This window comes from Belonocnema kinseyi, chromosome 6, assembly GCF_010883055.1.
Source record: "Belonocnema kinseyi isolate 2016_QV_RU_SX_M_011 chromosome 6, B_treatae_v1, whole genome shotgun sequence".
Lineage (NCBI taxonomy): Eukaryota > Metazoa > Arthropoda > Insecta > Hymenoptera > Cynipidae > Belonocnema > Belonocnema kinseyi.
The window spans coordinates 20,673,712-20,698,861 of NC_046662.1; the positions used below are offsets into that span (position 1 = coordinate 20,673,712).

At 26.2% G+C, this 25,150-nt stretch overlaps 2 protein-coding genes across 2 annotated transcripts in view; both read left to right on the top strand.

Moving 5' to 3' along the window:
- The window catches only part of LOC117174218 (structural maintenance of chromosomes protein 2), a 25,701-nt gene extending 15,836 nt beyond the window's left edge, over nucleotides 1-9,865 (top strand). The window contains exons 5-7 of the mRNA XM_033363088.1: nucleotides 2,817-4,026; nucleotides 8,520-8,773; nucleotides 9,320-9,865. Of these exons, the coding sequence (XP_033218979.1) occupies nucleotides 2,817-4,026; nucleotides 8,520-8,773; nucleotides 9,320-9,742 (1,887 nt within the window). The 3' untranslated portion in view covers nucleotides 9,743-9,865. The remainder of the gene's footprint in view (nucleotides 1-2,816; nucleotides 4,027-8,519; nucleotides 8,774-9,319) is intronic.
- A 2,956-nt stretch (nucleotides 9,866-12,821) lies between these two features.
- The window catches only part of LOC117174070 (protein mini spindles), a 44,849-nt gene continuing 32,520 nt past the window's right edge, over nucleotides 12,822-25,150 (top strand). Inside the window, exons 1-7 of the mRNA XM_033362733.1 lie at nucleotides 12,822-12,971; nucleotides 14,011-14,077; nucleotides 16,236-16,429; nucleotides 18,742-18,948; nucleotides 19,029-19,148; nucleotides 21,655-21,833; nucleotides 21,918-22,141. Of these exons, the coding sequence (XP_033218624.1) occupies nucleotides 14,021-14,077; nucleotides 16,236-16,429; nucleotides 18,742-18,948; nucleotides 19,029-19,148; nucleotides 21,655-21,833; nucleotides 21,918-22,141 (981 nt within the window). The 5' untranslated portion in view covers nucleotides 12,822-12,971; nucleotides 14,011-14,020. The remainder of the gene's footprint in view (nucleotides 12,972-14,010; nucleotides 14,078-16,235; nucleotides 16,430-18,741; nucleotides 18,949-19,028; nucleotides 19,149-21,654; nucleotides 21,834-21,917; nucleotides 22,142-25,150) is intronic.

A 25,150-nucleotide genomic window follows, 5' to 3' on the forward strand; every position in this document is an offset into this window, starting at 1 on the left:
TGTCCATTTGAATACCAAATTTTTTAATTAAAAAACTTTTAAACTTCAATTTTAAAAGTTAAAAATTAAAAAGTTCCACTTTGAGTGCTTTAATTTGTACTTTATTTCTTATAACTTCAAATGGAAAAATGTTTATCTTATAATTTTAATTTTTTAATTTTATTGACTATAAAAAAGGTTTGCGAACCGGAAAATGACCGGGATTTCATTTCTTTGATTAAAATGGCAACCCTAAATTGCATATTTTGATATAATCCACTTGTAAATCGAATTAATCCAATTTTAATACGAAACAATACACTTGTAGTTCAGAGAATTTGAAGCAATTTAGGTAATCCAAGTAATTAACTTGTAATTCAGGTAATTCGGAACAATTTCATTAGGTAATCTAAAAATTTTCTAAAGTTGAAAACAGTGGAATTTTCTACAAAGTAAATTTATTCCTCACCAAATAGTTGTATTATCATCCAAAAACAGGAATTTTCAAAGAAAATTCGTCTTTTCGGGTTGAAAATTCAATTATTTTGGTTGAATTTTTTTTTTAATTTCACTATATTGTAGCAAATTTATTTATTTTTGGTTGGTTCATAATTTATTTTTTTAACTTAAAATTTCATTATTCCATTTTCAGTTGAAAACTTATCTTTTTTAGTTAAAAAATCTACTACTTAGTCAAAAGTTGAACTATTTTTTTTTAAATTTGATTTCTCTAGTTGAAGATTCTTGATTTTAGTTGAAAATTCATCGTCTTAGTTAAAAATTTAATTATTTTGTTGCAAATTCATCTTTTGGTTACAAATGAATTTCTTTCACTGAAAATTTAAGCATTTCAAACTAAGATTCTTGCATCAAAGTTTTTTTTTTGGTTGCAAATTCGCCTTTTCGGGTTGAAAATTCAATTATTTTGATAGAATTTTTTTTTAATTTCACTATATTGTGGCAAATTTATTTATTTTTGGTTGATTTAAAATTAATTTTTTTAACTTAAAATTTAATTATTCTATTTTCAGTTGAAAACTTTTTTTTTTAATTTAATGTTTCTGGTTGAAGATTCTTGATTTTAGTTCAAAATTCATAGGCTCAGTTGAAAATTTAATTATTTTGTTGCAAATTCATCTTTTGGTTACAAATGAATTTCTTTCACTGAAAATTTAAGCATTTCAAACTAAGATTCTTGCTTCAAAGTTTATTTTTTGGTTGCAAATTCGCCTTTTCGGGTTGAAACTTCATTTATTTTGTTGAAAATTGAACTACATTGTTGAAATTTTGTTTTTCAACTGGAAATTTAACTATTATATTTTTAATTGAATATTTATGTTTTAGTTCGAAATTGTACTTTTTGGTTGAAAATTAAAATACTTTTTAAAAAATTCATTTTTCTGGTTGAAGATTCTTGATTTTAGTTGAAAATTCAACTTTCTGGTTAAAAATTGATTTTTTTAACTAAAAAAGAAATGATTTCATTTTTGGTGAAAATTAGTCGTCCTAAGTTGAACATTCATATATTTTTTTAAGTTTCGTTAATGTTATTTATAATATTAGGATTCTTGCTTCAAAGTTTATTTTTTGGTTGAAAATTCGCCATTTCCGGTTGAAAACTCATTGCTTTTTTGGAAATTTAATTATATTGTTGAAATTCAATTAAAAAACAAATTTCAACTGAAAATTTAACTATTCCATTTTAGTTGAAAGTCCATCTTTTTGGCTAGATATTAATTTCTTTGACTGAAAAAAAACTATCTCTTTCTTTGTGAAGATTTGCTATCTTAGTTGCAAATTCATATATGTTATTGAAGTTTTCTTTTATTTCGTAGAAAATTAAGATACTTGATTCGAAATTAATTATTTGTTGTTGAAAATTAAAATGTTTTGCTGAAGAATTGTCTTTTCGGGTCCAAAATTCAACTATGTTGGTAGAAAATTAAAATCTTTTGCTGGAAATTTAATTATATTTTCGTAAATTTGTTTTTTTGAAATTAAGTTTTTCAAATTTTAGTTAAAATTTTATCATTTTTATTTTAAATTCTAATACTCGGTTGTTATGTAAAGCAAAACAGATTTTAATTTTAAATAAAAAACAGTTGAATTCAACCGAAAGACGAATTTTTAACCAAATAGTTAAGCCTTCAATCAAAAAGGAATTTTCAAAGAGTTACGCCAAAATAGGCTTTTGTTTTGCCTATTTTTTGGATCTCGCTAGCGACCTGGTGAAAAAATAAAAAATTTGTTTTTTATTTTTTGGTTTTTAATTACGAGTAATTTGATAACTGTAACATATTTTTACATTTTTCACCAGGTCGCTAGCGAGATCCAAACAATAGGCGAAAAAATAACCTATTTTGGCGTCACTCTTTGAACATTCTTTTTTGGTTGAAAGCTTAACGATTTAGTTAAAAATTAATCTTTTTCGGTTGAATTTAACTGTTTTTTATTCAAAATTAAAATCTGTTTTGTTTGAAATAACAACTGTTACATTCATCGTCGAGAATTCACTTCTTTTGGTGAAAAAATAATTTGCTTTGCAGAACTATTTTATTGAAAATTCGTATTTGTTTGGTTGAAAAATAACTTTTGAACTGAAATTTTAACTATTCCACTTTTGATTTAAAATTGGTCTTTTTTAGTTGAAAATTTAACTACTTGGTTGGAAATTAAATCATTTTTGAAAAAGTAATCCTGTTTGGTTGAAAATTCGCGTGAGTCTTGTTTTGACTGAGTTAATCGCCATAAATCCACCTGCGCTTGATGAGTTCTCTCCCCCTAGAATTTATTTTTAAAGTATGATTTGATGGGTGATATTTTTTTTTATTTATTAGCTCTATAACGTGATTGTGGATACAGAAAGCACGAGTAAGAAGCTTCTTCAAGGAGGTCAACTCCAACAGCGTGTGACAATCATTCCTCTAAACAAAATAAATGGGAGACCGATGGACAAGAGAACGGTTGACTTTGCTCAAAAGCTTGTGGGCAGTGAGAAGGTTCAACCTGCCCTAGACCTTATAGATTTTCCAGAAGAAACTAGACCCGCAATGAGCTGGATATTCGGTCAAATTTTCATCTGCAAGGATATGGCGACAGCAAGAAAAGTTGCGTTTCACGAGAGAATTATGAAGAAGTGTGTGACACTTGATGGCGACGTTTTCGATCCTTCTGGAACCCTTTCCGGAGGTGCCAAGTCCAAGGGAGGCTCAATTCTTCTCAAGCTCGAGGAGCTCAAAGTTGTACAGGAAGAATTGAAAGAAAAAATGCAAACTTTGCGTGAAATCGAGGCTAATATTGCCAATATTGGCCAGAGTGCCGAAAAGTATGCTTCTCTGAAGCGGGCTTACGATCTGAAAAATCATGAGGTTGAAATGGTTCGCCAGAGAATACATCAAACTACTCATCATCAAATTAAAGAAGAGGTCGAAGCTTTGCGAGCTGCAATTCAGGAACTATCTGAGAAAATGCAGGTTGCGAAAGAAACCGCAAAAGTCAGTTCTCAAAAGGCGAAAGTTCTCGAGAATCAGTTGAAAGACGCGGCCAATATTCGTGAAAAGCAACTGAAGGATGCTGAAAACAAACTGAAAGCCTTGAAAAAGAAGTCGGAGGAGAGTCGAAAAGAGTGGCAAAAACGAGAACAGGAATCGGAAACTTTGAATTTGGAGATATCGGAATTGCAGAAAACAATCGAGGCTGGGAAAGAGCAACTTGTAAAAGCAGAAGCTAAATTAGCAGAGCTAAAGCAAAAAGAGTCGGAGTTGAAAGAAGAATTAAAAGCTGTGAAGGCTGAAGTTGGGGAAGTGCAGGAAGAACTGAAGAAGCAGAAGAATATTATAAATCAGAAGAACAAGGATATTCAGAAATTGTTGCACAAGAAGGAGGAAATTATCAAACAGGCGAGGGATGCGGAGCTGGAGATAAAGAAGCTTAATCATGAAATAAGTGCGATTAAGACCAACGCTGATGATTGTAAACACCGAGTGACGGAGATGACGAAAAAGTACGAGTGGATTGAACAGGACAAAGCCTACTTCGGAGAAGCAGGTGCTTTATCATTTGTATTTAGATATTTAATCTGGATGTTTAGCGACCTTTAAAAACCTTAAAAACCTGGAATTCTCCTTGAATTAATTTTTTTGTTAAAGCTGTGCTTATAAAACATTTCCTTTTATTGAAAACTGAACAGTATTTTAAAGAATGTTACATTATACAATTTTTTTTGTGATATTCAATTATAAAAATTTTATAATTTTTATAATTATAAATATTCTTGGTTCAAAATATGGATGTTAATTCAGTTTCAGGGTTAAAATTTTAGAGGGGTTGATCACTTCACTTTTGATGGCATAACAGAAGTCTAGATTGCAAAATATTAAAAAATATTCCCAAAGATTTCATCAGGATTTTAATATATATTTTAAATATTGTCAACGATTTGAAAGGATTTCAGAAACATTTCAGAAACATGTCAAGTATTGAAAAAGACTTCAGAACATTTCACAAAGATTTTAAAACTTTCAGAAGATTTCAAGGATTCTAAAGATTTCTAAGATTTCAGAGCATTTCAAAGATTTGCAGTGATTCACAATTTTGTTAGAAGATTTCACAATATTTCAATTATTTTAATGTTACAAAATATATAGAAGAATCCATAAGGATTTTTAAACATTTCCAAGATTTTAAACGAGTTCACATTTTTGTAGAAAATTTCAAAGTATTTCACAAAAGTTTCAAATATTCCTGTGATTTAAAATAAATATAAAAGATGTAGGAAAGACTTCACAAGTATTTCTAATAATTTATAAGGGTTTTTAATTATTTCAAGAATTCAAAAAATACAAAAATGTAGATTTCAGGATATTTCAAAGATTTTAAACAATTTCAAAAGCTTTCAAGAAATGTTAGAAAATTACAAAAGATTTCAATGATTTCAAAGAAACACAACAGTTTTCACAAAAGCAGTATACTTAAACATTTTACACAGATTTCATCAAGCTTTTAAAAAAATTGTACAAAGATTTAAAAAATTTCAATAATTTCAAATACTTTATAAAGATTTAAAAATATTCCCAAAGATTTCACAGACAAATTATGTTCACAAAAAATTAAGAATTCATTTATTTATGATTCTACTATCCTTAAAAATTGTAGGGCAATAAAAATTAAATTTTTCATCTTTTATGTGTATAACAAATGGTTATTTGATGTAAAAAAGGAGACCTGGACAAAGATTTTCAAAACTTCAAGGATTTTGAAGATTTCAAATAGATTCAATAGGCTACAAAAGGTTGAAAAACATGTTAGAAGATTTCACAAAGATTTTAAATATTTCAAATGTTTTCAAAAGATTCCAATAATTTCAAAAGATTTTAGAAGGTATCACAAATATTTCAAAGACCTCACAATGATTTTCAAGGATTCCAAAGATTTCACAAAAAATTCAGCAGATTTAACAAAGATTTCGAAGGTTTCAAGGATATCAAAGATTACACAAGAATTAAAAAAATCAAATGATTTCAAAAAATTTCAAAAGATTAAAAATTATTTCTAAAGATTTCAAAAAGATTTTAAAAGATTTCAAAAGGATTTCCAAAATCTCACAAAAATTTCGAAAGATTTGTCAAAGATTTCAAAAAGTTTAAAAAGATTTTAGAAGATTTCACAAATATTTTGAAGATCCCACCTAGATTTCAAGAATTTGAAACGGCTTCAGAAAAATTTTATAAAAATTTCTAGTATTTAAAAAGATTTTAAAAATTTTCAAAGGGTTTGTAAGGGTTTTAAAATATTTAAAATTTTAAAAGATTTCAAAAATTTCAAAATATTTCAAATATTTCGAAAGGTTTGAAAATATCGTAGAAGATTTCATCAATATTTCAAAGATTTCAAGGGGTTCAAATAGCTTCAAGGGACTCCACAAAGATTTTAGAATGATTTCAACAATTTAAAAAGATTTAAAAAGATTTCAAGGATATCAATTCAAAATATTTTAAACGGTTTCAAGAGATTTAGAATATTTCACAAGGTTTCAACAGATTTGAAATGATTCCAAGAATTTTAAAGTTATTAAAAAGTTTCTTAAAAGATTTTGAAAGGTTTCAAAAGGATTTCCGAAATCTCATAAAGACTTCAATTTTTTTAGAAAATTCAACAGATTTCACAACGGCTTGTATATCAGATTTTAAAGGTTTCCAAAAATTTCATAAAAGTTTCTAAGATTGCAAACGGTTTCAAAAGACTTCACAAAAAATGTTAATATTTCAAAAAATTTCAAAAGATTGAAAACGATTCCAAAAGTTATTAAAATATTTTAAATTTCAACAGATTTCAAAAATTGTAAAAGATTTAACAGAGATTTCAAAATCCCACCTAGATTTCAAGAATTTGAAATGGCTTCAGAAAGATTTCATAAAGATTTCAAGTATTTCAAAATTTTTAAAATAATTTCAAACGGTTTGAAAAGGTTTTAAAATATTTCAAATTTCAAAATATTTCAAAAGTTTCAAAAATTTCAAAATGTTTCAAATATTTTGAAAAGTTTCAAAATATCGTAGAAGATTTCATAAATATTTCAGAGATCTCACACAAATTTCAAGGGGTTCAAACGGCTTCAAAGGTCTCCACAAAGATTTCAAAAATTTATCAACAATTTCAAAAGATATAAAAATATTTTAAAAGATTAAAAAAGATTTCAAGGATATCAAATCAAAATATTTTAAACGGTTTCAGACGATTAAGAATATTTTATAAGGTTTCAACAGATTTGAAAAGATTTCAGAAATTTCAAAGATTTCAAGGATTCCACAGAGGCAATGTACATAAGATTTCGAAGATTTCACTAAGGCTTTGTATGTATATTAGAATTCAAATGATTTCAAAAATTTTCTCAAAAGATTATGAAAGATTTCAAAAGGATTTCCAAAATCTTACAAAGATTTAGGAAATGTCGAGAAAATTCAACAGATTTCACAACGGCTTGTGCATTAGATTTTAAAGGTTTCAAAAAATTTCTAAGGTTGCTAACGGCTTAAAAAGACTTAAAAATGTTTATATTTCAAAAGATTTCAAAAGTTTTAAAACAATTTCAAAAGGTTTTAACATGTTTTAAATTTGAAAATATTTAGAAAATATTTCAAAAGTTACAAAAGATTTCAAAGGTTTCGAAAGATTTCAAAAATTTCAAAATGTTTCAAACGTTTCGAAAAGTTTCAAAGTATCGTAGAAGATTTCATAAATATTTCAAAGATCTCCCAAAATTGAATCTCCAAAAGATTGCAAAATATTTTAAAATATTTTAAATGATTTCAAGGATATCAGTTCAAAATATTTTAAACGGTTTCAAGCGCTTTAGAATATTTCACAAGGTTTCAACAGATTTGAAAAGATATCAAGAATTAAAATTTTTTTAAAGTTTCTTGAAAGATTTTGACAGGTTTCAAAAGGATTTCCAAAATCTCAAAAAGACTTAAAAAATTTGGAGAACATTCAACAGATTTTATAACGGCTTGTACATCAGATTTTAAAGGTTTCAAACAATTTCACAAAAATTTCTAAGATTGTAAACGGTTTCAAAATACTTCACAAAAATTATTAATATTTCAAAAGATTTCAAAAAATTAAAAAATATTTCAAAAGATTTCAATAATATAAATTCAAAATATTTTAAACGGTTTCAAGCGATTTAGAATATTTCACAAGGCAAGGCTTAAACAGATTTAAAAATATTTAAAGAATTTAAAAGATTTCACAAAGATTTTCAGGATTCCTCAGAGGCGATGTACACCAGATTTCAAATATTTTACAAAGATTTCACTAAGACGTTGTATGCACATTAGATTTCAAACGATTTCAAACAGTTTCAAAAGATTTCATAAATATTTCAAAGATCTCACAAAGATTTCAAGGAATTCAAACATTTCACAAAAATTCAACAGATTTTACAAAGGCGTGTACATCCTATTTCAAAGTTTCCAAACGATTTTAAGAGATTTCATAAAGCTTTTGAAAATTTTAAACGTTTTCAAAAGGACTTCACAACGATTTCAGAATGATTTCAAGGATATCAAAGATTATTTATTCAAAAGGTTTTCAAAGATTATGTTTTCAAAAGGTTTTCAAAGATACCAGTATGATTAAAAGGATTTCACCAATTTTTAGAAGATTTTAGATTTTAAACGATTTTAAGAGCTTATAAAATTTCAATGATTCTAGAAGCTTTCACAAAGACCTAAACGATTTTGAAATGAATTAACTAACTTTTTCTAGTAACTTCTAAATTTTATTTTGAAGTATATCATCAGTTAGGGTTAAGAACAGAAATTCTTTGAGAAAACAATGCATCTATAGCAAACAGTTATTTCTCTATTTGATTTACAGAAAACTAAAGTTAGAAAACTTAGTTTGTTGACCTGGAAAACCTGGAAATGCCTTGAATTTTGTTCCTGAGGATCACTAGATACCCTAATTTAATAAGTCTAAAATATCTATTAGATTTTTAAAGAACTTATTTAATTATTACTCAATTTTCTTAATTGCAGGAGGAATGTACGACTTCCAAGTGAACGATCCCGAGAAAATGGGACAGAAAATGCACCAGCTTGAATCGGTTCGTGAGCGATTGAGTCGAAACGTAAACACCCGAGCGATGAATCTCTTGAACAAAGAAGAGGAACAGTACAATGAGACCTTGAAGAAAAAGCGAATCGTGGAGAACGATAAGAGAAAAATCTTAGAAACAATTAAACATCTGGATGAGAAGAAGAAAGAAACTCTGCATCAGGCTTGGGAACAGGTAAGAGATCAGGAGTTTTTTTTCACCGGAAATTTAGACATTTTTGGAAGAAAAATGTATCCAATCACTGGAAATATCTCAAATTTCTTATCACATTTAATGCAATTGAAAATAACTTTGTTTTCAACAAAGAAATTTCAATCAAATTGTTCTATTTTAAGCAAAAAAGACGAATGTTCAACAAAACAGTTGAGTTTTCAACAAAAATATTTCAGTTTTGAACCAAATATTTAATATGAGACTTTTCAACCGAAAAGAATGAACTTTCATCCAAAAATAGTTGGATTATCTTCGTTGGGCCTGGGAAAAATAAATAGGAATTTTGATGACTGATAGACTAAAGGGTAATATTTTAAATAAACGTAGAAGTTCATTTTACTACTTGAACAATTTTATGGCACTATTCTTTTTTTAATTGATGACACTATTTACACTTTTCGATCTATAAACTGTGCCCAAGGCCTCTAGTTCAAATACATTAAAAACGTAACCGATCTATCGAGTGAAACTCGAAAACTTGGATTGACGAAATGGTTTATTTTGCAGGTAAACAAAGATTTTGGTTCGATATTCAGCAGTTTGTTGCCTGGAGCAGATGCGAAATTACAACCGCCCGAGAATCAAACCGTCATGGAGGGTTTGGAAGTAAAAATTGGTTTTTCGGGAGTATGGAAAGAGTCGCTGGGTGAACTTTCAGGAGGTCAGAGATCTCTTGTTGCCTTATCTTTGATTTTAGCGATGCTTTTGTTTAAGCCTGCGCCTCTGTACATTTTGGACGAAGTTGATGCCGCTTTGGATCTTTCGCATACTGAAAATATAGGAACGATGCTCAAAAGGCATTTCAAGCACTCACAATTTATAGTCGTTTCCTTGAAAGACGGCATGTTCAATAATGCAAATGTTCTTTTTACGACTAAATTTGTTGACGGAATGTCGACAATTACGAGGACGGAACGAAGAAATAAGTAGATTAATTTTGAATCATGATTTAGTGATAAGAGACGTATTTTAAGTCCGAGAATTGAATAAAGCAATAGTTAATTTTGTAATTAATTTTGTAATTAATTTTGTAATTAAATTTTTGATCGCTTATTTCTTATCTCATAATCATCTTTTCCTGATGTATTTTTTTATAGAAAGTAATTGATAAATGGACTGAAAATTGAAGCAACTTTGAATTTGAATGTAATTTTATCAAGTTAAAATATATATATTTTTTAGTGCCATTCAATTTTTATTTGAAATTAAATTTACCGTCAATTTTTAAACAGGTTGAGATTACATTCTTTGGAATTGCTACCTTTACAATTTTGAAATTTATCAAATCCATTTTAAATCAGGCTATCTCTGAGCGAAATAGTAAATCTCTTAGCGACAAAATATGTTGTTTTTTAGAAGAAATTAAACAACAGATATTCAAATTTTTTTTCATAGTCCGGTGAATTGTAATCAAAATTTTGATAATCCATCGAAAAATGTAAAAAAGTTCAAAATGAAGAAAGTGGATACGATTTGTTTCAAAATACTTAAAAAAATCAATTTTCACAAAGCTACTTTATAAAAAATTCATTTTTTTAGTTTATATTTCATCATTTTAGTTGAAAACCCTTTTTTGTTGTTGACAATTTAACTATTTTGTTAAAAATCCTTTTTTTCGGGGGAAAATTTATCTTCTGCAATTGAAAATTGAACTATTTATTTGAAAGGTTGTCTTTTGTGATAGAATATTATTCTTCTTGGTGACTAGTTCATATTTTTCACTAAAAATGTAACAATAATGTTGAAAACCCCTTTAGAAATTCAAACGGTTGATTGAAAATTAATTTATTTTGTGAAAAATTAATCTTGTTTGCTAGAAAATTAATTTTCTTGGTTAACATTTTATCTTCTCTGATAAAAATTTAATCTTCTAGATTGAAAATTGAACTATTTCGTTGAAATTAATTTTTTTATGGAAATTTTACTATTATATTTTTTAAAGTTTTAAATTTTGTAAACAAAATTTGTTTGTAGAAAATTCATCTCGGGTTGAAAACTCAACTGCTTGATTTAAAATTTAATTATTTTGTTAAAAATTGTTTTTTTTTTAGTTGACAATTAATTTTTTTTACCGAAAATTTACATACCATTGTTGCGCAAAAATTTACGTTTTTAGTTGGAAATTCATTTATGTCGTTAAAAACTCGCCTTATTTGGATTGAAAATTCAACTTAAATTAAATTCAAATTAAATTAAAATTCAACATTTAAATGATTGGTTGAAAATTCATTTTTGTATTTTTGTTGTTGTTAAAGATTAATCTTTTTTGCAGAAACTTATTCTTCTTGGTTCAAATTTTATCTTCTACGATAAAAATTTAATATTTTAGGTTTAAAAATTAAATATTAATTTTTGTTTGTTAACCTATTTTGTTGATTTATTTTTTTAAGTGATCTCATTGGCTTAAATTTCAGTTTTTCGTTGAAAAATTTATTTCTTTAATTAAAAATGTATCCATTATGTTGAAATTTGGTTTTAAAATTTATTTTTCTAACTGAAAATTTAATTATTATATTTTTAGTTAAAAATGTATCTTTTTAGTTGAAAATTTATAAATTTTGTTGAAAAAATGCGTTTGTTTAAAATTAAACTATTTTGTTGAAAATACATCTTTTGTTCTGGAATATTAATCTTCTTGGTGACTGATTCATCTTTTTGGTTGAAAGTGTAAATATAATATTCAAAATTTATGTAATTTATTAAAAATTATTCCTTCATGTTAGAAAAGTAATCTTCTTTGTTGAAATTTTCTTTTTTCTTTTATAAAAATTTTCCTATCATCCCATCATTTTAGATCAAAATTCATCTCTTGGATGAACATTATTTTTCTTAACTAAAAATTTAACTTTTATATTTTTGGTTGAAAATTCATCTTTTTAGTTGATTTTTTTTTTGGTATAAAATTCATTTTGGGTTAAAAATTCAAGTGTCAATAAATTTAGGAATAAAATTTTATTTGCATAAACATTTTTGATCAGATGTAAGGTTGTTGTAATACCTAAACGAAAAATTCAGAATGGTCAGGAAAATCCAAAAATTTTGTCAGGGAATTCCGAAATTTTGATTTTTTAGCATCCCTGATTATCTACAACTGTGTCTCCAATTTTGAAAGTAAATTTTTCTTTGGTTAAAATCTTTAAAACCATTATTTTATTTAACACATTTTTATTTTTAAAAAAACTATATATTTAAAGATTATTGACTTTTTTTCTAAATTGAAAACAGCAGCGATGTAAGAGATTTTTTCTGCGAAAAATGAAAAGTGAAAATTATAAAAATTTGTTGTAAATCCGTTTTCTTTTAGTAGAAAATTAATCTTTTTTCATTAGAACATTAAATATTTCCAGACTTATTTTTATTAGTTAAAAATTCTAATATTTGGGAAAAATAAAAAACATTGTCAAAACATGTACTTTGAATTTTTTCATTAGAATATAATGTGATGTGTGAGTGTCATGTAACATTCAGAACTAAGCAAGAAAATGTAACCAGTAATTAAAATATTACATTTTCCTATTTAAACTGAATAACTTACCCTTTTATTTTATTTTACAAATGAACTATAAACTTTTATTAATAATTTATATTAAAAAACGATTTTTCATTTATTAAATTTGAATTTTCGCAGAACTCGGATCTGACCAGACTGTGCACACCTCTGGCATGCGCAGTAGTGATCCTGTGTATTTTTAAATTAGATACAAGACGTGACATAACCTAAAAATGCACAGGAATAACTGCTACGCATGCCAGAGATATTCGCGTTCTGACCCCACTGGCGCGCACTCTGAGTTATAAACTTTCTCATTTGATTTGTTCTTTCTCCTGAATCCATTATGTCACCAGAAATCCCCAGAAATGTTAACCACGGATTGGTCAGTTTTTTAAACCACGTAAAAGTGCGATACAAGCGCTATCTGTTGATATAAAGTTTGAAACTTACATTGATTCACATTGAGGACTCGGAACAAGTGGCTTGCGACAATCAATTCAATTTTTGTCATACATGGTGAACAGTATATTTGAAATGTAGAATTAATGGCGACGAAAGATCGTTATGGGTGATTGCAAAATATTGGGTTTATTTTAATAATACGGTAGATCTGAGTGCTAGTGCTAGTTTTTAGGTATCGATTCAAGTGTCGTTGTTTAATTGAAGGCAAGTGTCTTTTTTTAATTACTATTTTCCTCCCGTTAATGAACAACATCCGAAGCGTTGATTTTCCTCTCGTTGAAGATGCTACTATACGGCGTAGTCGGTTACTTTAACCCTTTTTTTAATCTCTAGCATCAGAATTATTTTTCACCCGAATATCCGGCAGTGAGGTGCAGAAATGAGAAATGCGTAGTTTGGTCTTGCAAATCGTGTCGATATAGTTTGGCTTGACTTTCTGTGTCCAAATTCGATGTTATCATTGACATACATATCATTGACATATTTGGTATCATCAGCTTCATTTTCGCGCTAATAACATGATTCAGAGGGGAAAGGGATAAGCGGTTAGTCTTGATCTTGAATATAAAGTTAAGGTTATGCTGACAGGAGGTTCACTATTTTTGTGTGTACATTTTCGTATAAACTTAGAATTTTGGACGTGATTTTAATGCTTTTTTTATTTTTCGCTTTTTATTATCGATTATTTAGTTTTGTTTAGTTTATTAAAAATATTTCTCTTCTTTTAGTACTTTCAATTGTTTAGTTGTCTTTATTTTAGAGAAATTATTAAGTGTCATTGTCGATATAAAGCACTTATTTATAACAATTTAGCTAATAAATGAGGTCATTTTTTATCTGTTTTCATTCTGTTTCTAGCTGGGGTGTTAAAAAAATATTAGCGTTATAAGACTTAACAATTTGTTATTAAAATGAAGTTTGGATCTTAACCAGTTTCATTTTTGATAACTAATTATTTCCTAGATTGAGAGCCTGCCAGTGAGTCACTTTTTCCGCTTTTGCAAATGTTGTGCAATTTTTTTTCTATTTTCGGAATTCTTCCAAATTAAGTTCCTAGATAATTAAACAATTTCAAACTAAAGGCATTACAAACAAATTTAATAATTTTAAGATTAGGAATGAAATAATATTCTAAATGAAGAGTTAATAATTAAATAAGTTTTGGCAAATTTTGACACTTTTCAAAGTAGAATTTCACTGGCAGGGCTGTGTAAAGAAATAATTAAATAAATTGCTTTTTCAGGATCTGAAAAATGGAAGAAGATACTGAATACACGAAGTTGCCTGTGGAAGATCGCTGTGTTCACAAAGTAAATATGATCTTAATCAAACCAAACTTGATTCTAATAAAGTGATCATTAAAATATCGAAATTAAGTAAAATGTACGAATACCTACAGTATAGAATTTTATTAATTATTCAGGGTGTTAATCCTATCTGGAAAACACGGAAAACCTGAAGTTTTCAGGGAATTTTTATAAACCTGGAAATGTTAGGGATTTTTTGTTTAAATCACGGATTTTTTTTAGAGTGTGCTTAATTCTTGTTTAAATTGCAAAATAAAATTGGATAACAATGATTCTTTATTTATGAAAGTACCTTTATGTTATGTATTTAACTATTTCGTTGAAAATTATTATTTGAAAAAAATTAATTTATTAACTAAAAATTTAACCAGAGAAATTCAATTTTTCGTTGAAAACTGATCATTTTTAGTTGAAAATTCAAGTATCTGCTAGAAAATTCTTTTATTTTGTTGCAATTTTTTTCGACATATATTTCTTAGATGAAAATTCTACTCCTGTGAAAAAGTTATCTTTTTTGGTTGAATTTGATTGTTTTTCATAAAAATTAAAAATATTTTTTGATCGAAAGTCAAACTCTTTTGTTACACATTAATTTCTTTGTTTGAAGATTCATAATTTTTATTGAAAATTTAACTCTGATTGACAAATGAGCTATTTCGTTGAAAATTCATTTTTTTTAACCGTGAATTTAATGATTCTAATTGGATATTGCATTGTCGTGGTTGAAAATTTATCTCATTGGTTCAACATTCTTATTTTTAACTAAAATTGTAACTGTTCAATTTTTGTTTGAAAATTCATCTTTTTGTTGAAAATTCACTTTTTTAAGTTGAAGATTCATAATTTTAGTAGAAAGTTCATCTTTGTGTTTTTAATTAAACTATTTCAGTTCAAGATTCATAATTTTAGTTAAAAATAATCGCTTTTGTTTGAAATGTAACTATGTTTATGAAAAATAGTTTTGTTTTAGGTAGAAATTTTTTTTTGTAAACTGAAAATATAATTATTCCAATTGAATGTTTCATTATTTCAGTTGAAAGTTCAATTATTTCAGTTAAAGATTCATTTTTTTGGTTAAAAATTCATCTTTTTTGTTTATAATTTCAGCTATTCCAGTAGAAACTTATTAATTTTAATTTAAGGGGTTATAGTACAGGAACTTTAATTTTTTTTTAAAGAATATTTTTCATATTAATAATTATTTTATTGATTCAAACTTTTTACACATAAATATTGATATCAAATACTATTAGAAATTAAAAAAAAGTTTTATTCAATCGCAACTATGGCTGGTACGGCTGCCTGAAGTTAGCCTTGCTAAAATCTGGTTGAATACAATTGTGATTTTAATAGGCAATTTTCATTTTTTAGTTAAGAATTAATGTATTTTGTTGATATACCGCTGTTTCATTTGAAAATTAATTTCTTTGGTTGAAAAAAAATTTTTAACTGAAAATGTAACTATTCAATTTTTGTTCGGCAATTTATATTTTGTAGTTGAAAATTCATTTATTTTGTTAAAATTTCGTCTTTTTTGGTAGAAATTAATCTTTCAATCTAAAAATTCAGCTATTCCAGATAAAGATTCAACATTTTAGTTAAAAATTCTTTTTTTTTGTAGTTTTAAATTCAACTATTCCAGTTGAAAATACATCTTTATAGTTGAAAATTCGTCAGTTTGGTTGAAAATTCATCAGTTTGGTTAAAAATTAATTTCGTCAGCTGAAAATTTAACTATTCCACTTTTAGTTGAAAATTAATATTTTTTAGTAGAAAATATTGTTTGTAAATATAAGATAAAATAAAAACTTGAATAATTATGTTTTTAGTATTATTTAATTCTTTCATTAATCGATGGTGCTAATATATTCAAGAATATTTTGTAATATAATTGGTCAAAGTTTTATAAATTAAAACATTATAGATTTTCTAAAAATTGAAAAAACCTTTTTTATATTTGAAAGGCTCCGTACTATGAAAAAGTATACCCTAAAAACACCTAAGGTACCTGAAAACGAAATTCTGGAATTTTCAGGCCATTTTTTCCAGGATTTAAGTAGACACCCTGGTTATAATTAAAATATCGAAATCAAGAAAAAGGTATTAATACTGACGACATAAAATTGATAAATTTTTATTAATAAATTTACAATAATTACAGTCATGGAAAGCCCGGTTACACGGTTACGAAGAATGCGCGAAGTCTTTTCGCTGCATCGACGACGAAAAGTCTCCCGAGTTCAACAAATTTGTTGGACTCGTAAAAAAATTTGTGATAGACAGTAATGTGCCGGCCCAGGAAAAAGGATTGGAGGCAGTCTTGGCTTTTGTAGAAAATGCTGCAGTAGCTGGAAAGTAAGTTTATAATAAAACATATCTTACGCTCTCCCCTATTTAAACTCTTTTGTTGAAACCTTGCCATTTTTTGTTGAATTTCACTGTTTTTGAATTTAAAAACAAATCCTTTTTGTTTGAAATCTGAACTATTACATTTTTTGTTGGGAATTCAAGATTTCTCAACGAAAAATGTTATATTTGTTATGCTTTTTAATTAAAAATTCTACTATTATATTTTTTGTTTAGATTTAATATCTTTTGGTTAAAAACTCAACTATTTTGTTGAAAATTCGACTTTGTCGTTGAATCCAATTGTTTATTTGAAATTGAAATCTTTTTTGGTTTAAGTGTCTACTATTGAATTTTTCGTTAACCGTATTGATTCAAGAAAGTGCTGAACTCATTTAAATACATTTTTTGGTTGAATCTGCCAAACTATTATTTGATTAAACCAAATGGTTTTGGTTGAGGATTCAACTATGTTGTTCGGAATCGGTGTTTTTTTTGTTGAATCTAACTATTTTTATGTAAAATTACAACTTTTTTTTTGTAGATAATTTACCTTTATTGGTAGAAAAATTAAACTACCTAGTTGAAAGTTGAACTACGTGGTTGAATTTTTTTGTTCTTAATTCTTTAGAAAGAACTCTCTTTATTAAATCTTTGGTTGAGAATTTTACTGTTTTCTTTAAATTTTCTTTGGTTTTATATAATTTGGTTAAAGTTTTTTAACTGATAATTCAACTATTGGATTTTTTTATTGAAGATTCAGTTAAAAATCCAGCTAATTCGTTGCAAATTTTATTTTATTTTTTTTTTAATCTGAACTGAAATATTATTCATGATTTAACATTCAATTCTTGTGTTGAAAATTCGTCTTTTTGGTTTGAATATTAAACTTTGAATTTTGAAAACAACTATTTGTTTAAATATTCCATCCTTTTTTCATGAAAGTTCAACTATTTGGTTGTTAAGGTAACTGTTTATTGGAAAATGCATCATTTCAGGTGTAAAAGTCAAATGTTTTCCAAAATATTCGAATTTTTAGAGTAAAAACTCTATTTTTTTTTTTGAAAATTTAACCGTGTTGTTGAAAATTTATCTTTTTTTTGGTAGATATATCAACTGTAATATTTTTTGTTAATAATTTATCTTTATTGATAGAAAATTCAACTACCTAGTTGAACGTTGGACTACTGTTCTAAAAATTTAAATAATCCACTTTTGTCGAAAATAGATCTCTTCTAGTTTAAAATTCAAACTATTTGGTTCAGAATTCATGTACATTATGAAAATTCGTATTTTTTGGATTAAAAAATGTATCTTTTTGATTCAAAAATAATCTTTCTAGGATGAAAATTGAACTATTTGGTTGAAAATTCAACTATTTTGTTAAAAATTAATTTATTTTACTTTAAAGTACAAATATTTGGTTTTAAAGGCAACTGTTTGGTTTAAAATGCGTCTTTTTGGATTTTAGAATCAAATGTTTTTTAAAACGTTCAATTTTATATCTTGGAAATTCAATTCTCGTTTTTCAATTTTTCAATTCTTTTTTTCAATTCTAGTTGTGCCAAATGTCAGATATCTGAAAAAAGGTTTTTCTATGATTTTTAGAATCAAAATATTATAACAGATGTCATTTCAAATAAAAAACATTATTTTGTATGAAAAATTTTTTAAATTCACATATACACAAAAACACATTAATTTTAACCCTATTTTTTGCAATTGATTTTTTTCTGACCGTCGCTTCTTGCCAATTTTTGAAAAATGATTGCATTTTAATAAGTGACGGCTTCTATTTTCTGGGTAAACATTCTATAAAACTCTGTTTACAATTTTTAAAATAAGTAAATAATATTCAAATATAATTATTTGTTTAAAAAATGTTTTCTTGAAAAAATTCTTCTAACGATTTCAGTCATATAAAAATTTACTTTCAAAATTGGAAACATTAGAGTTGTAGAGAATGTTTTCCCGAAAAAAATAGCCGTCATTTATTAAAATGCAATCATTTTCAAAATTCGGTAAGAAGCGACGGTCAGAAAAAATGCAATTGAACAAACAATTGGTAAAGTTTTTTTTTGTTAATTTTAACATTTTTCATAAAAATAATGTTTGCAATTTGAAATGATATCAGTTATATTTTGATTCTTATAATCATAGAAAATTATTTTTTTCGTTTATCTGACTTCTGGAAGGATAACTACCTTAAAATTATTTTATTGTGAAGGATTTTAATTTGAATACTCAGGGTAGAACCTTTTCAGGTTTAAAACTATTTTGAATCTGCAATCGTTTTATATTTGCATTTCTAAAATTTCCAGGACAGTTGGCGATGTTATGAGCGGAATAGTTTCGAAGTGCATGGCGGCTTCAAAAGCCAAAACTAAGGAATTAGCCGTTCAAGTTACACTTATGTACATAGAAATCGAGAAACACGAGGCAGTACAAGAGGAATTACTCAAAGGAACTGAGGCGAAAAATCCAAAAATCGTCTCTGCCTGTATTTCAACTATAACTCTCGCCCTTAGGTAAATTATTCAATTGTTTCGAGATATATTTCATTCTCGAATTATGTATTAATAATTAGTTTCTAATATTTATTTTGCAGAGAGTTCGGACCGAAAGTTGTGAGTGTGAAACCTCTGATTAAGAAAATCCCAGCTTTCCTGGAAGACCGTGACAAAATTGTACGTGAGGAAGGAAAGGCTCTTGCTATTGAAACCTACAGGTGAGAAAAACTATTCTATTTCCGATCGAAAAATTGATTATTTTTGTTTGAAAATTCAAATATCTGCATGAAAATTCCTGCACTTTGTTAAAAATTCAACAATTTTCTTGCATTTTTTTTCTCTTGACTAAAAAATAATTCTTATTTGAAAATTCCACTCATGTTGAAAAGTCGTCTTTCTTTTAATTCAACTGTGTTAAACTCTTTTGTTAAAAATTAATTTTTTTTGGTTGAACATACATTTTTTAAATTAAAAATTTAACTATTCCATTTTTTGTTACAAAATTATCCTTTTTAGTTGAAAATTCGTCTTTTTTGGTAGAAATTAATCTTTTTTTGTTGTTGTTAACGATTCAACTTCTCCAGTTGAAGATTCATAATTTTAGTTGAAAATTCATTCCTTTCTGTAAAAATGTAACTATTTTTTGAAAATTTATTTTACATGGTTCAAATTTCATTTGTTTACTGAAAATGTAACTATTCCAGTTAAATATTTCATCATTTTAGTGAAAAGTTCATCTCTTGGTTGAAAATTGGTCTTATTTGACAGAAATTAATCTTCTTGGTTGAAAATGCAATTATTCTAGTGAAAAAATCATCTTTTTTGTTTAAAATTGAACATCAATTTTTTTTGTATATCAAAGTTTAACCATTCAATTTTTGGTTGAAAAATGATCCTTTTTAGGTGAAGTCTTCTTTTTTGGGAGAAAATTAAACTTCTTTTCAAACAATAAGATCAAATTTCTACCAAAAAATGCAACTTTTGAATAAAATATTTGAATTTGAACTATAAAAAAAAACATTTTTAACCAAACTTGCAATAGTAATATTTTCAGATTAAAAAAAAAAACGTATTTTCAGACAAAGAAAAATGAACTAAAAAAATAGTTAAAATTTCATCCAAAAAGATGGATCTGCAAGTGATAAAATTATACTTTTAACAAAGTATTTCAACTTGCTTTCAACCAAGTACTTTAATGTTCAATCAAGAGGATTAATTTTCAACGAAAAAGTTAATGTTTTACTAAAAAAAGACCAATTTTCAACCAAATATTTGAATTTGAATTTTAAAAAATATCCATTTTTACCCAAAAACGAAATAGTTCAGTTTTGTATTAAGAAAATTAGCTTTCAACAAAACTGATGAATTTTCAACCAAAATTATGACTCCTGAACCTTAAACTATAGTATTTTTGGTTGAAAATTAATCTTTTTACTGAAAAATTTAATTATTCGGTTGAAAATTAGTCTTATTTAGATGAAAATTAGACTGCTTCGTTGAAAATTTATGTATTTTTTGAAAAAGCGTATTTTCATTGTAGGAAAGTAATCCTCTTTTTGGAAAATTAATCTCTTCGGTTGAAAATAAAACTACTTAGTTGCAAGTTAAACTCTTTGATTACAAATTCGTCACTTTCGTTGAAAATTTGTTTTTCTTATTGCTGGAAAATTACGTTTTAAATTTAAATATTCCATTTTTGATTGAAAGATGATAGTTTTTAGTTTAAAATTGAACTATTTGGTTGAAAAATGATCTTTTTTAGTTAAATATTCAACTGTTTGATTGAGAATTAATATGTTTTGTTTATCAATCTTATTTTGTTATACAAAATTATCTTTTTGGATAAAAATGTAGCTATCTGGTTAAAACTTTATCTGTATTGTTTAAAATTCAATATTTTACTTGAAAAGTTAGGAATTTAGAGTGGTTTAAAACTTTTTAAATTTCATTTAATATAATTCCCGCATTAATTTTACATTTTTTAGAAAAAACATTTTTTAAACAAATGGAATTTGTTTACATATTTACAAATTAATTAGCCAATATTGTGAAACATTCCACTAGACCAACAGTAATAATTTTCATGAAAAAAAAACACATTTTCGAAAAAAAATTATTTAAACAAATGGATTTTGTTTAAACAATTACGAAATTAATTAGCTAATGTTAATAAAAATTTCAATAAATAAATAGTAATAATTATTAATTAAAATTTTTTTTTAAACAAACGTTATTCAAATTCCATTTGTTTGAATAATTAAAAATTAAATAACTAATGTTGATAAAAATTTCATTAGACCAATGTAAATAATTTTAAGTAAAAAAAACACGATAATAAAGTGCTCAAAAGGTCGATTTCATGAAGAATTGACATTTTTGGTTTTAAGGGTAGTTTTCAGTGTCTTGTGGGAGTGTGTTAGGGGAGTCAACCCCATATGTCTGATACATGAAATTCTTCCTTGAATAATTTTCTACAGGCCTCTATACTTTCCTGTCACATTTTCCCAAACAATAAAAAATTATTCCAAATGCTAAAAAAATGATTTTTCCCCATGCATTTAACATGGGAAATTTCAAGCCAAAACCATTAAAAAAAAATTAGGGAATTTCCTTTTTCGGAATTGGAATGAAATTGGGGGATCGTTGTCCGCTAAAGAAAAAAAAGTGTTTTTGAGCCACTCTAGTAGATACCATCTACTAATAAAAATCTAAATGCATTTTCAGATGGATAGGAGCTCCCTTGAAGCAACAATTGAATACTTTGAAGCCTCTGCAACTTACAGAACTTGACACTGAATTTCAGAAAGTGTCAGACCAAAAGGCTGTGCCAACTCGATACTTGAAATCCCAAAAACCGAAAGAAACTCGCGTTATCGATTCTGGTGGGGGCGACGACGAAGATGGTACTTTAAAAAATTAATAGATAGCAATTGACAATTTATAGTTTATAATCTTTACAATAAAATAAATTATTTACCTCTTTGCAGATGAAAAAGACGATGACGAAGGTGATTTTGCATCAGAGGTTGATCCTTATGAGCTGCTTGATCCCGTCGATATTCTTTCCAAGCTTCCTAAAGATTTCTTTGACAAGGTAGAATCCAAAAAATGGCAAGAGCGAAAAGAAGCTCTCGATAGCTTGCAGAATCTCCTAGTAAATCCAAAACTGGAAAGTGGTGACTATGGAGACGTTGTGCGAGTTTTGAAAAAGGTAGGTCAAACAATAACATTTATTTTCTACAATACAGATGATATCACTAAATCTGACAATTGATTAATTCAAAAAGGGGTTTTATTAAATGATTCTCAAGACAAAGATAATGGATTTTCGGCACCTTCAATTTAGTTAATTAAAAATTTCAAATAAGTAATTGTATTTGATGATAGAATTAATTTATAAAAATGTTTCTAAACATTCTTGATAAAAGAGAATATTTTAATTATAAATGTTTTTTAATATTGGAAAATAATTCTGTTCTCAACATTTTGCTACGAGAATATAATTTGTACACTTTCTAACACATTCACAGTTATGAGAAAAGTAAACTTTTTGGAAAAAACTCGGAATATTTTCATTTACGAAATGTTGCTGTAACCAAAAAATTACTGGCACCGACATAGTATAAACGAAATGTAGATTTTTGCAAATCTTGAAATATTATCTTGAAATTTTATTAAGATTACAGGATAAATTAATTTAAAGTAAAATATTTAGAAAGTTTGCAAATGATTTTCTAAGATTTCGGAAAAGAATGTAGAAAATTTCAAACCAAAATGTTTCAATTTTGCAAGATTACAAAACAGGGTGGCCGCCGGATCGGGAAACCGTGAAAACCGGGACATTATCGGGAATTTTATGAGACCCTGAAATGACATTGAATTTATTTTTTGACCGGGAATTTAACCAATTTTTAGAAGAAAAAAAAACATTTTATTCAAATATAATTTCAACCATATTTGAATAATCAGTTGAATTTTTATCTTTTTCAATTATGATATCATTTGGTTTAAAATGCGTAATTTAAACATCTTTGACTTACAAATTTTCCATTTTGGATTTTAATTTTTAATCGTACATTTTTCATTTAAAGAATTTAAAAATTCAGTTTTAAAGACTCAAAAATTAGAAGCGTTTTAAATAGGCAATTTCGAATAAAAGACCTTTTTAGCTTATCAAATGAGAATATAAATTATGATTTTTAAAATTGAACTATAAATTGAGGGTAACAAGTGAATAATAATTGATTTTACAAAACGATTCGCAATTAGTTCAAAATTGAACAATTTCCTGATTTTAACTTTAAAAATTAAACTATTTCAATTAAAAAGTTTTAGTAGTTAAACAAATGTTAACGCCCGATTTAAGCCTCATAAAATATTTTCAATTTAAAAATATCTTCAAAATAATATATTTATAACTAAAGTCTTATTAAATTTAAAATATTTTTTTAGTCTAGAATTTGAAATTTTGTAATTAAGAGAAATAAATATTGTTTAATATTTAGAAATATTTTATTGTTCATTCAAATTCAGTAATTATAAATCAAATATTTAAAACTAAATAAAAAACTAAAGTTTGAATGTTAAAGCTTTTATTGTCCTATTTGAAAAAATTTAATTTTGAAGTAAAATTGTGGAATTTTGATGTATAATAAATATTGAACACATACAATTCCTAGAAAAAATTCGAGTTATGAAACGCTTCAAAAGAATAGAAAACATTTTCTTTAGATTCCTAGGACAATTGAAGATGCCTTTTTCTTTTAAACATTAATTTTAAGGAAATTTTTTTATTTTGTAGTATGTAAACAAAAATTAAGAAGAATTCGTATTATTTTAAACAATGTTTAGAAGTCTTAAAAATGTTTCAAACTTAATTAAAAATTTGAATCAATTTAAAACAAAATGTAGATGTTTCAAGGTTTTGAAAAAAAAATTTTGAAGTTTTTTGAGAATTTTTAAACTATTCAAAATGAACATAATTCAACTTTAAATTTAATAAGTGTTCAGTTTATAATAAAAATGTAATCGTTTAAGGTTTAATATTTCTAGCTTACAATTGCTTAAAATTATTTGCAGTTCAGTTTTTATCAGTTCAAATGGAAAATTTTTTAAGTTTAGAGTTCGAATTTTATAATTGCATTGAAGGCAAAAAATGTTTGTGGACAGGGAAACGACCACCCTGAAAACGTGCGAATACTTACAGCGTAAAATTGATTAATTATACAGGGTGTTTATCCTACCCGGGAATCGTGGAAAACCTGGAATTTTCAGGGAATTTTTATATACCTCGAAAAAACTTGTAAATGTTACGGAATTCTTTTTTAAATCAAGGATTTTTTCAGTGTGCTTAGTTTTTGTTAAAACTGCAATTAAAAATTGGATGACAATGCTTTTTCACTTGGAAAAATATTGTTATGTTCTGTATTTAACTATTTTGTTGGAAAGTATTTGTTTTGAAACTAACATTTTCAACTAAAAATTTAACTATTCAATTTCTAGTAGAAAATTGATCATTTTTATTTGAAAATTCATTTATTTGGTTGAAAATTCATTCTTTTAGGTGGAAAATTAATCTTCTTAGTTGAAAATTCGTTTTTTTCTTGAAAATTCAACAAATTGTTTGCAAATTTTTCTCTCTGGATTGAAAAATCTTTCTTAGATAAAAATTCTTTTTTGGTTTAATTGAATTATTTTTGATTAAAAATCAGAATATTTTTTGATTGAAACTTAAACTCTTCTGTTAAAAATGCATCTTTTTGTTTTAAAATTAATCTGTTTCAGTTTAGTATTTATTATTTCAGTTAAAAATTGATCACTTTGGTTTAATAATAGTTGTTGTGGAAAATTATTTTTTTTTACTGAAAATTTAACTATTACATTTTTGGTTCAAAACTGATATTTTCCAGTTCAAAATTCAACTATTGGGCTGAAAATTGATCTTTTTCAAGTTGATAATTCAACTATTAATTTGATATTTTCCATATTTGGTTAGAAAGTCATATTTTTTGTATTGAAAATTATATCTGGAAAAATCTAAGACATCTGGAAAACCCCATGGAATTGTCAGGGAATTTTTTTCCAGGATTTGAGTAGAAACCCTCAATAAAAATCAGAATTACTGATAGCAGTATCATAGATGATACCTTTAAAAAAAGAAAAAACTTGCCTGTGACGTAAGGTAAATGTCACAAGTGATATTTTGCATCCGTTTCATTCT